Here is a 12,982-nt window from a genome sequence, read left to right on the forward strand (position 1 = left end):
CATTAATCTCATAACTTGAATATGATTATAATGATTAAAATGAAATCCCGATTTGGGATGATCCCAGACTACTGGTTTTCAGTCAGACATGCAAAAAGAAAAACAACCCAGTCTATGGGAAATCTATTGTTTTGCATTTAGGATGTTACAGTAGGTACAGATACAGTCAGGTAAAGTTAACTACTTTTTATAGACGGTATATTATGATGACACCAAGAGGTTAAAGGTAGGGTAAGTGAATGTGTTTGTTAAAATAAGTGTTATTTATTTTATTAAAAATTAATTGAATAAATAGGATGAGGTAATGCAGGGGTGGGCAACTTTGATGATGGTTATATTTCCACACTCACTCCAGAGGGCCACATATACAGTACTGTTGGGCAGTATTTTACCCTTTTCCATAAATTAATGCCGTACTTCGCCATTCTTTGTCACACAAAAGTAGCAAAAAATAGCCGATCTACAAGCTCAAAACGCGTCGCAGCGCGACGCGTTTTGAGCTTGTAGATCTGCTATTTTTGCTACTTTTGAATTGGAATCCTGATTTTATTTTTGCTACTTTTGCATTACAATCTCAAGAAGTAACATTTCAATTTAATTTCAAATGCATGTAGTTATACTTATGTTAACTTTATTTACTTAAATACAAATACATTTGACATAAAACAGACAATAGAATGTTAATACTAATCATTAAGCTACTAATATAGACTGAAGTAATTAAAGTGGGTCATGTTTGCATGTTTGGAATTGTAACAGCTGAAATCAATAATATATCAGTATTCTGATATTAACCTGCGGGCCGCATTAAGTGAAGGTGGGGGCCGCATGTGGCCCCCGGGCCGCCAGTTGCCCATGTATGAGGTAATGCATACTGCTTTTTTTCCCCTTCCTTTTTCTTTCTTTTTTATCAGTCTTCCACTAGAGGTCAATATTGTCACATGTCCAATACGTAGACTAGCAGAGCCACTGTGGTCTCCTCTTATTCACTTTGAGTGACAAGATGCTATGAGACGCATGATGAGAATGGCTTCATTTCAGTGGTGGAAAAAGTACTCACATGTTTTACTTAAGTAAAAGTATCAATACTGCAATGTAGAAATACTCTGTTACCAGTAAAAGTCCAGAATAAAAAAATGCTCACAATGCGTCGCGATGGCCGAAATGTATATAGGGCTGAAGTGGGTAATGTATGTTTTGTAATAATAATCAAAATCTGAAAAGTAACTACAGTAGTAACTAAAGTTGTCAAATAATTGTAGTGGAGCAAAAGTACAATATTTGCCTCTGAGATGTAGTGGAGTAGAAGTAAAAGTAAGTACCTCCAAATTGTACTTAAGTACAGTACTTGAGAAAATGTACTTAGTTACTTTCTACCACTGGCAATGATCCATGTGTATTTTCCCCCTCAATTCTCCCGGTACCTGCAATATAACGTGTTTTGCATATTGGTCCCAGGACACCGGCTCCATGTCTGCGATGGATGGTTTCTTTTCCCTCCATAAATGATTTAAAATTTCACTCCATAAATATTTTAATTCAACAACGTCATAGCTATATGCATTGCCGTCGCAAGTAGTTGTTTAACAATTCACTGCATTTGCACTGAACACGACTAAAACACAGCCATAATTCATGTAGGCTGTGGGCTTTATTAGGCCATAAACTAATCAAAACGTGGGTTTTCTGAACAACCAGGACAAGGATTGGTGGATTTGTGACTTCTAGTCCATTGGTTCTCAAAGTGGGGTCCGGGGACCCCCAGGGGTCCTTGAGGGAGTTCCAGGGGGTCCCCAGCTAAATGATGGATAGTAAGGAACCAAATGGACCCTTATGGGTCTGTAACTCTGAGAGTTAAATTATCACTGATTTTAGGATATAAATTGGGGTCCCAGAGATAGAAATGTCATTAAATGAGGGTCCTTGAAATTAAAATGGTTGAGAATCACCGCAAGAGACGTAAAAAAATTCTCTTATGGGGGTCCCTGAGGCATATCTTTTCAAATGGGGGTCCGCGGGCTAATAAGTGTCAATTTGGGGGTCCCTGGCATGAAAAGGTTTGAGAAGCAGAACTGTTCTAGTCATCCTATTATTGCATGATAGGGAGTGCATCATGCATCATGTTTACTGGATATGACCTATTGCCATCAGGCTGTCAGTATTGGATTGTTTTCTTTTCAAACCAGAAAGGCTCCTAGTTAATTTGTGCCTCTAGTATAACACTGCTGATTTGTACCAACATTATCAAGTCACTGAATGTGTAAATATTATACCTGAACTCTTTACTGTGTAATTGTGTACCTGGTATGGTGGCTTTTTCTGGTTATATTGGGTAAATCGTTTACCAAGTTTGCCTGATGTCTGTATGAATTCCCACCAGATTAATAAAGAAACAACCTACACCAGGGGTCTTTTCAGGCCAAGGAACCCTTAGCTGAAAGAGAGATGGAGCAGGGACCCCCACTACATGTTGAATAAAATTGAGTTTTTTCATAGATTTCTTAGACAGCTTCATAGACTTTTTTTTTGACAGCACTGTCATGCTGGATTCATGTGTATTTTATAACATTTAACCTCTTTAAAAAAAGAGCAAATATTTGCTCTTTTTTTCCTCTCTACACCAAACCTCTTTGCCGAAAATAGCCGATCTACAAGCTCACAACACCTCACAGCGCGAGGCGTTGTGAGGCGTTGTAGATCTGCTATTTTTGGCTGATGTTCCACTCAGAACCCTATGCTATAGGGTTCAAGTGGTTAATGTAAAAAAAACATGATCCTATAACACAACGATTTGGTGCCCCCCCTGTAGTAACTCTTGAGGACCCCGTAGTGGTCCCGGACTCCCTGTTGAAGACTGACCTACACTATCAGTTGAATTTAATACTGTACATTCGATGCCAACCTCGTGTCCTATGTGTTGCTTGTCAATGCAGGTGACCTGTACATCGGCGGAGTGTCCAAGGAGCTGTACAAAGACCTGCCCAAACTGGTCCACGCCAAGGAGGGCTTCCAGGGCTGTCTGGCGTCCATGGACCTCAACGGACGGCTGCCAGACCTCATGTCAGACGCTCTGGATTGCGTTGGTCAGATAGAGAGAGGCTGTGAAGGTGAGTTAGCTTCCCATGCAGGCCACTAGGGGGCCACATAAGGCCTTTGTTGTTCCCCAAAACCCTGATGTCATCTCCTAACATTCCTCTTCTTTCTGTGTCTTAACTTATTCTCTCTCCTGTAAGTCTATGACAGCATCAAAACAAAAGAATGAAATGTACACATGAGTTAGATAAGCTGGTTTTTAAGATTTTTTGGGGGGCTTTTTCTGCCTTTATTGATAGGATAGTGGGCTGACAGGAAATGGGTAGAGAGATGGGGGGGGGGGGGGGGGGGTGACACACAGCAAAGGTCGTCGAGATCGGGAGTCGAACCCGCGACGCGCTGTCAAGCTGGATTACCAGCATATTTGGTATGCGCCTGGACCGCTAGGCCAGTGGGCACCCCACGTTTTGGGTTTTGCAGAAAAAACTAAGATCTACTCGACGATCAGTTATGGAAGAGCACTTCACTTTTCTGAATTTACCATCATAAAACTATTATTGTGGGATATAAATGGAACAACATCACAATTTGATAAATATTCCCACTCTAATGCTCTCGGCCATTCATTAGCTTGCACTTGAGATTCCCCACATTTGTCGGGACATGTCACGGACACACACACACACACACACACACACACACACACACACACACACACACACACACACACACACACACACACACACACACACACACACAGAGACACTCATCCTAGTGCCCATACAGTATCCCGGCTGGCCCTGTGGCACATAATTTAACAACCATAAATCCTGTCCGTGTTCTGTTGGAATGCATCAAACTCTCCTCCACTCGCGATCATTTTCTGTTTCACTTTCACTTCTCACCATAATCAGATTACGTTCTCTCGGCCCATATTTGTACCGCCAGTGTTATTTCCTCATTTTTATCCCGCATTCAGTTTTTTTTTTTTGCTCCATGCATGCTTACTGGATCTGAGTGTTTGCCAGAAGGCAATCCTCTTGAATTATGCATGAGGCCCTTTGTGGCACGCATGAATATCATTACTGCCCACTGTTGTGTTTGCACATCAACATCCAGAGTCAATATTTGATTTATTTGTCAACATCATTCACTTAGATTAATTTGAAATTTCACACTGCTGTCCACTGCTTTCTATTAAAGACGTAGCTTTGGCACGCAGCTTTGGCACACGGCTTTGCACGTTTCCATATAAAATAGAATAAATAAAAGTGATTTTGTTTAGTGCCAAATGTGGGACTATTAAGTTTGAGATGTGTGTGTGTGTGTGTGTGTGTGTGTGTGTGTGTGTGTGTGTGTGTGTGTCTCTTGTCTTATACGGCACGCACTCATTGATCAATGTCGGTTGGAAATAGTGTCTCTCTCTCTACAACAGATTTATCAAATCATAGGGAGTTGATTGTGGATGAATAGCACACAGTAAAAATCTGCAGTCTTAACTTAAACATATTTTGTAACTCAGAGGGTGTTCAGATGTAACCAAACGTAACCAAAACGGTTACATTTGTACACCCTCTCTAAACACTGAGGATTTTACTGTGTAGTAGAAGGCAGAACAGACGCAAGACCCCTATCCACCTTCCGTAATAACTATATTTACCATGTTTATACATACAGGTCTCTCATGTCTCTTTTTCCATTTTCATTCGTTCTGAACTTCCATCCTTCTGAACTCTCTCGTTTTTCCCTTTTGACGCAACTGTGTTCTCATTCCTCCTGTGGTCTAGCTTCAGCAGTCTGTGTGTGTGTGTTTCTGTTCTATACCAGTGGTTCTCAACCAGTGGTCCTTGGGGGTCCCCAGCTAAATGAGTTAACATAGCGTCGTCACAATCATTTTAACTTTGGCTATTCAAAAATAGCAGATCTACAAGCTCATAGCGCGGCACCGAGTGCCGCGCTATGAGCTTGCAGATCTGCTATTTTTGAACAATCTTGAAAATGTGTGCAAATCTTTGAGTATATATATATTTTTTAAAGCACATTTTTAATTCAAATCTTTGCTACTGGGGGTCTCTGGCACAAATGTATATCAATTTAGGGGTCCCTGGCATGAAAAAAGGTTGAAAACCACTGTTCTATACGATCTCTTCTATGACTTCTCCAGTGCTTTTTATACTAACGGCTGCTATACTTTGCCCTCTTCCTTTTGTGTGTTTGTTTTGGTTATTTATTTATTTTTATCGCCGACAAAAAGTTGCATTGATGAAAGCTGACTTGCAAGGTAGATAGCTTTGTCTCTGTTTGATCAGTCTGATATCCCCCCCCGTTCCTCTTTGCATCTGCAAATGTCTACTACACCCCCCACCCCCCCTTCCTCGCCCCCCCCCCCCCACCACCAACCAACCACCACCTGTCCACAATCTCTCTCTCCCTCCACACCACGTCCCCCCTGTGACCACATTTCCTCCTCCAGAGGAGATGGCTCTACTCAATGTGTCACTTCAGTCACCTGTCATATGGAAATGGGGCTTTTTAGCCCCTGTAGGAATACAAGCCCACACCACTGTCTAAACCACCGCCTTGTATCACTGCTGCCTATGACATGCAGACAGTCACACGTTTGTCCCCACTCATTATTGTTTTTATCGTTTTTCGAATTAGCATAAAGGTCTATTACTTTGGCATGCCTCATAATGACGAAATAGTCGTCGCAGATTATATTTTCTCCACTGCATGCTTTTAATGACACCCTATCAACTGCCATGGGGTTTCTTGCATTTTGTGTTTCACATGCATATTTTCTTTTGTTTAAAGGTATTGTAGGCAACATTAAGCCTAAATTTAAAAAATATTTATATATATATATTTTGCATTTTTTCCCCTCTATCAGCCACTATATAATGATGCTGGGGTGTTTTCCTGCATTGAAACACAGTCCTCTTTCTGAAATCCGTATTTTCCCTAATGTATATGTTTTTCCGGGACGTAAATTAACGCACGCATGTGCGCATCCGTGCACGTCCGTGTCCGTGTGACTCTATGGAAGTCTATGGAAGCATCACCCCCTGGTGGCCGGGGAAACGAACTGCACAAACATAAACAATACAGGGAAAATACGGTTTTCAGAAAGAGGACTGTGTTTCAATGCAGGAAAACACCCCAGCATCATTATATAGTGGCTGATAGAGGGGAAAAAATGCAAAATATATATATAGATACATATTTTTTAAATTTAGGCTTAATGTTGCCTACAATACCTTTAACATGAGTTCCATTATTGCCAATGTTATATACAGTATATATTCTGTGCAATGTCTCTCTGTAAATAAGAAGAAAGAGGTTTCAGGCTTTGTAAGATAAAGACAAGAAAATACACAGAATAAAGCATCATAATATAAAATGATTGGCCACCAGCCACATGCCTATGATGGTGGTTAGATAAGCACATACGGTAACCATAATTATGTATGACAATGACATAATTAACAAATAACGTATAAACACAAATAAATCATAAAAATAACATAAATAAACAGCTAAAGTACACCAATAAACCCACTACAATATCAATATCCCCGGCAAATTTGATTCATAATTTATCTAGCCATGTTATTATTTATTGCACGTTTGTGGTGTTCCCAATATTGTAGCTAGGTAAGTCCTACAGTATGTCATCATTATATTGCAAGAGAATGTGAAAGACAATTTGCTGAACCAATTTAGACCGGGAACATCTCATGTGTACTTTTTAGATATCTTTGGCTATTCAAAAATAGCAAATATACAAGCTCATAGCGCAGCACCGAGTGCCACACTATGAGCTTGTATATCTGCTATTTTTGAATAGCCAAATCCATTTTTAAATGACACAAATGATGCTTTCCCGGTCTTACAAGGTTCATATTGTTTTAAAATGTGTCATGAGAATTTCATAAGCATCCGGTTCATGCCAAGGGGTTGTTTACCGGTAATAATTGGACGAATAAATGAATATAGTGTGAGTGAATATACACCAATATGAATATGATTGAAAACATAAAAGCACGCACAACAAAGACAGTATTTAATTTGTAAAACGTATGCTGTAACATAAAGAAATAGCATCAACATCCATCCTAACCCTGTACCATTACTCCATTTCAGTGAACTGTTGCCTAATTCATACAGCGTTGTACGGCCCATGTTGCTTGCCAAAAATCGGTTATTTTTGGGGAGTAATGATGTCTTACAACGGAATATGAATTGGTCTCAACTCTCAGGGGGATGACTGGCAGACAAACAGACAGCTTGCCATGCCTGTGTACAGCAGTGGTGTAAACTAACTAAGTACATGTACAATTTTGAGGTATTTTTTACTTTACTGGAGTATTTCCAATTTAATTCAATACTTTTACTTCTACTCCACTACATCTCGGAGACAAATGTTGTACTTTTACTCCACTACAATTATTTGAAAACTTTAGTTACTAGTTACTTTGCAGATATAAATGCTTGTATTATAAAACATACATTAACCACTTCAGCCCTATTTTATTCATATGGCTATTTGAAAATAGCCGATCTACAAGCTGCACAACGCGTCGCATTGCGACGCGTTGTGAGCTTGTAGATCTGCAATTTTCAAACATCTTAGAACTTTTACGTTTGGCACTTTTTACTTTTACTCAAGTAACATTTTGAACACAGGCCTTTTACTTGTTAACAGACTATTTTTATATTATCCCACTGAGCCATAGTCGGCTATATTTGGTCGTTATAATTGGTCTAACAGTGAAAGTTTTTTAGTGGTCTAGGCTTAGCCTAGACATTGATTAGCTGTTTTTTAAGCGTCTGTATATAGACGTCTATATTACAGACGTCATTTCAACGGCTATGGTATAGACGGTCTATAGATAGACGCTTAAAAAACAGTTAATCAATGTCTAGGCTAAGCCTAGACCGCTAAAAAACGTTCACTGTTAGACCAATTATAACCCCGTTTTAGCCGAGCCCTTAGACGTATTTTAGACGTCTAATAGCCCGAAAAATGCTAAGTGGGATGGTATTGCTACTTCTACTTATAAGTAAAATATCCGAGTACCGTACTTCTTCCACCACTGATGTACAGAATAGTCCTGACTGACTGACTGACTGACCATCCTGACAGTGTTTCTGATGCACTGATGGGATGATGGATAGGTGCACAAACAAGCTAATCAAACACACTTGGCTGTCAACACATTTGGGAGTTCTCTCTCTCATGCTCTGCTGTCTCTCTCAGCCATGAGAGAGATTCACACCGATATGGACGTGCGCCAATTTTCTCAGCAATTCATATTTTGCATCTGTTCAGTCAGCGCACACAGCTGGATATCCAGTAAGCCGAGCCGGGATCAAGCCGGATAAAGTCAGTCGGCTCGGTCCCTCAGTGATCAGACCCTAACCCGCCCCAGTTTGTGTCTGTGCCTTTTTTTTTTTAGTGAATGGACATGTCAGAGCTATGTGCCATAACCGCAGGAAGTTTGTAAACTGCTCCTATTATAAATTGAGACACAACCTCTAACTTTTGTGTGCAAGTATTTTTATTCTTGGCTACAGCAGCTGCGTGCGGAATGCCTGTAAAATATGAAGTCAAAATATGAAACGAGGAATAGAGGCGAGGACGAACTAAACGTCAATGACATTTATTTAACCTATACAACCCTCAATAAGAAATGCTTAAACCGTTAAATCAGTTTAAATTTGTAATGTTCTATATTTGTTCCACTGTGCGTATTGTTGTGTTTTGGTATGTTTGTTTTGAATGTGTAGAATATGTACCAAGTGATAAATACATTGGTATGGTTACACAATACATAAAACTAATATCTCTGCTGTCCGGCAAAAACCTCCAAAAGAACTCCAAAACGTTCATTTTTCAGGAAATGAGTTAGGAGGCTTTGTTCATCATTGATAAGAACAGCTGAATGGACCTCCAAGCTCACAGTGAGGTTGGAGGTCAAAAGGGGGTGGAGCCTGGAGTCAGCAAAACCGGAGTTAGCTGGTTAAGCAGAAAGTTTGAGGATCCAATGGAGTTAGCTGGTTTTGTCAGAAGCTCTTTTTAATGCTTCTCATTGCCTCAATATTTGTTTTACCAACACGCAGACGTAAAGGGTGTTCAATGGCCCTGATTTCTGGAAAAAAAATGTCAAAATGGAGTTGGCTGGTTTCTGCCCGGACAGCAACGATAATGTAAACTCATTGAATTTATATCAGTATTAGTAGCAAATATGCAGTTGTAGCTCAGAGAATTGAATCCACTTATGAGTGTAGAAAGTAGCATCACACATGTACTGTGTGTGTGTGCATACTGTATTTGCATATAGGCTTATGTTTTGTTTGTGTTTTGTGTGTGTGACATTTTATACAGTACCTACAGTATTGTGTGTGTGTGTGTGTGTGTGTGTGTGTGTGTGTGTGCGTGTGCGTGTGTGCGCGTGATGTTTAATTACACAACACTGTAGTTACAATTAATAATTCATAAGCTGAAGCCAGCACCAAATAATGATATTCAAAGCGATTAAACCGTTTGTTTTTTTTGTACAGTCGGTCTTCTGAATCAGCAGTATGCTATGTAGCTACAGTTCACAGACATAAACATTATAGGTTGTTTCCCCTCATACTGCAAATGTCTGCTTCACCATTGTCTCCCTGTGTGTGTGTGTGTGTGTGTGTGTGTGTGTGTGTGTGTGTGTGTGTGTCCAGGTCCCAGCACCACCTGCCAAGAGGACTCGTGTGCCAACCAGGGGGTGTGTCTGCAACAGTGGGAGGGCTTCAGCTGTGACTGCAGCATGACGTCATTCGGCGGACCGCTCTGTAATGATGGTAGGACATCCCCATTTTTTTTCCTGTCCTTTGCTATAGCACAGTGGTTATCAAAGTGGGGGGTCCGGGGGACTCCCAGGGGGTCCTTGAGGAGGGTTCCAGGGGGTCCCCCAGCAACCCCCCCCCACCCCCTGGATCCAAAATCAGTTGAACCACTTTAACCTCATAATCAGTGGTGGAAAAAGTAATTAAATTCTTTATTTAAGTAAAAGTACCAATACTGTAATATGAAAATACTCTGTTAGAAGTAAAAGTCCAGAATAAAAAAAATACTTGAGTAAAAGTACAAAAGTATTGGCATCAAAGTGTACTTAAAGTACCAAAAGTAAAAGTACTAAATATTTGAAAATAGCAGATCTACAAGCTCACAACGCGTCGCGATGCGACGCGTTGTGAGCTTGTAGATCTGCTATTTTCAAATAGCTTAGGTATAAAATAGGGCTAAAGTGGTTAATGTATGTTTCATTATATCATAATTTATATCTGAAAAGTAACTAGTGACTACAGTTTTCAAGTAAATGTAGTGGAGTAAAAGTACAATATTTGCCTCTGAGATGTAGTGGAGTAGAAGTAAAAGTATTGTAAATTGGAAATACTCAAGTAAAGTACAAATACCTCAAAATTGTACTTAAGTACAGTACTTAAGTAAATGTACTTAGTTACTTTCCACCACTGCGCTGTAGCACTGTATCTCCCTTGGCCAAGTAAGGGAGATGGGGGAGAATTTCCCTTTGGATTAGCGGTTGTTGGTTTCCCATAAAGGACAGAGACCCTGGTAGGAGTCCTGGTGGTTACTGTCATTGTAGGACGATCAAACTGGGAGACACTTACAGTAAATGGAGGTGGATGCACGCCCACCTGTATTTGCATCTATACACGTTTCCCATAAAGGACAGAGACCCTGGTAGGAGTCCTGGTGGTTACTGTTATTGTACTGTAGGATGATCAAACTGGGACACTTACAGTAAATGGAGGTGGATGCACGCCCACAGGGGTTTTCATCAGGAATTATTAAGTGTTTAGTACAGTACGCCCAGTGACTGCACCTTCAGTTACAGTCACAGTGCAGGGGTTCACATATTACACTATCAAGCAACACATGTCAGTCCATTCATGACTGTCCATCATTGTTAGTGGTGTCGTCTTGCTGGGTTCTATATTCAGACCATTTCTACTCCATTTATCAAGGAATAGTCTCTTGCAATGTCAGTTTATGAGTCAGTCTCTCCATTACATATATGTGACTGCACCTTTCAACACCATGGCTGGTGGTTAGGTAATAATGAGTGGGACAGAACATGATAAATGTACAGTAAGTGCTGAAAACAAGATTATTAATTAATATTTTAATTGTGGCACAAACTGGGGGCATTTTAGTGGGACTCAGGACAGGACCCCCAGCTTGGAACCGGGACACTCCTGGTTAAATAACCGGGACATCAGATCACATAGCATAGTATTTCTGCATCATAATTTGAACATCTATAATTAGTTGACTCATACAAGTGTATATATGGGGCACACACACACACACACATGCACGCTCAGTTCTTCATCAGCCTTTTGCATTAGGTTTGACATTTCCGTGGTCAGCCTCAGATACATCCATGTATTCTGTGTGCAGTGGCGTGCACAGACATTTTGAGGGGCAGGTGCTCAAGTAAATTACACTTTTTTTTGTTGACTTGGTCTGCTCTTTTTTCCCTCTACACCTATACCTCTTTGCCAAAAATAGCCGATCTACAAGCCCACAACGCCTCGCAGCGCGAGGCGTTGTGGGCTTGTAGATCTGCTATTTTTGGCTAAAGTTCTCCTCAGAAAAGGGATGCTAGGTTTCGAGTGGTTATGGTAAAAAGAAAAATCATATCACATAAAGATTTGGCGGACCCCCTGTAGTAACTTTGAGGACCCCCTAGGGGTCCCGGACCCCCTGTTGAAGACCCCTGCTGTAAACTGAAAAAAAGGGCACTTCTGGTCAAGAGGGCAAAGGGCAGGTGCTCTAGCACCACCTAGAGTCTATCTGTGCACGTCCCTGTCTGTGTGGGGCTAAACAAAACTTCCACAGAGACCTGCTGGCTCACATCAACAACAACAACAACAACAACAAAGGTAGGTGTTTGCAGCGGCAACAACAACACCATCATTTGTATCCGAACCACACACACACACACACACATTGTGTCCCTGTACTCACCATTTGTTATGTTGCTCTCAAGTTCCTGAGGACTGAGGCTGAGCACTTGGCTTTTATCCTTTTTACCGGGCAGAAAGCTTTGGGAGAGGTGGGACTCATTTCTCTATTGTGAGCTGTTACGTGCCAGTCACCTTAAACCATTAAGACCGGGAAAAGATTTCTTTGGGCTATTCAAAAATAGCAGATATACAAGCTCATAGCGCGGCACCGAGTGCCGCGCTACGAGCTTGTAGATCTGCTATTTTTGAAAAATCTTGAAAATTTGTGCAAATCTTGGAATATATGTTTTAAAGCGAACATTTGTAAAATATTTAGTTCCAGGGACCCCCCTGAAGCAGAGATCAGAGTTACAAAATGTCCGCTAAAAAAGGAAAATTCAAAGATTTGCACATTCATGTTCATAAAACCGCTATTTTTGAATAGCCAAAGAAATCTAAAAATGACACATAAATGCGTTCCCGGTCTTAATGGGTTAAACCATAATCCACTGCCCTTCTTATACCCTTGTTGTTGTAGCATCTGAGTTCCGTGTTTGTCTTATTCAGAGGCATTCCTGCCCTGATCCTATCAGGACATTCAAAAAGATTCATTCACCACAAGGGGGATCTACAAACACAGTTTTGCAACAACAATATTGACAAAAAAAGCATGGTTGGCTTCAGTTTTTGAGAGTGTAACACTCAAAAGTCCCTGTTTCTAAAACGTTGTTGATATTTGGTGTGAGTTATTGGTTGATATATTGATATATTACACACACACACACACACACACACACACACACACACACACACACACACACACACACACACACACACACACACACACACACTCACACTCACATTGGCTATGTTATCCAATTAATTCTTGTTGTCTAGTTAAACTTATATTAAATGTTAACAGTATGCTGCATTA

General features: G+C 40.5%; 1 protein-coding gene across 28 annotated transcripts in view; it reads left to right on the plus strand.

The window, feature by feature from the left end:
• The window catches only part of LOC311059347 (neurexin-1a-like), a gene marked incomplete at its 5' end in the record, with an annotated part of 638,872 nt that overhangs the window by 311,635 nt on the left and 314,255 nt on the right, over positions 1-12,982 (plus strand). For 23 of the 28 annotated variants that reach the window (XM_084077185.1, XM_084077200.1, XM_084077202.1 and 20 more), the window contains 2 exons: positions 2,934-3,107; positions 9,757-9,876. In XM_084077185.1, the coding sequence (XP_083933311.1) occupies positions 2,934-3,107; positions 9,757-9,876 (294 nt within the window). Of the gene's footprint in view, positions 1-2,933; positions 3,129-5,287; positions 5,315-9,756; positions 9,877-12,982 lie in introns of all 28 variants that reach the window. The other 5 variants (XM_084077206.1, XM_084077180.1, XM_084077186.1 and 2 more) reach the window with 2 other exon arrangements.

Source organism: Gymnoscopelus microlampas (assembly GCF_963454915.1).
Source record: "Gymnoscopelus microlampas genome assembly, chromosome: 13".
In the NCBI taxonomy this organism is placed as follows: domain Eukaryota; kingdom Metazoa; phylum Chordata; class Actinopteri; order Myctophiformes; family Myctophidae; genus Gymnoscopelus; species Gymnoscopelus microlampas.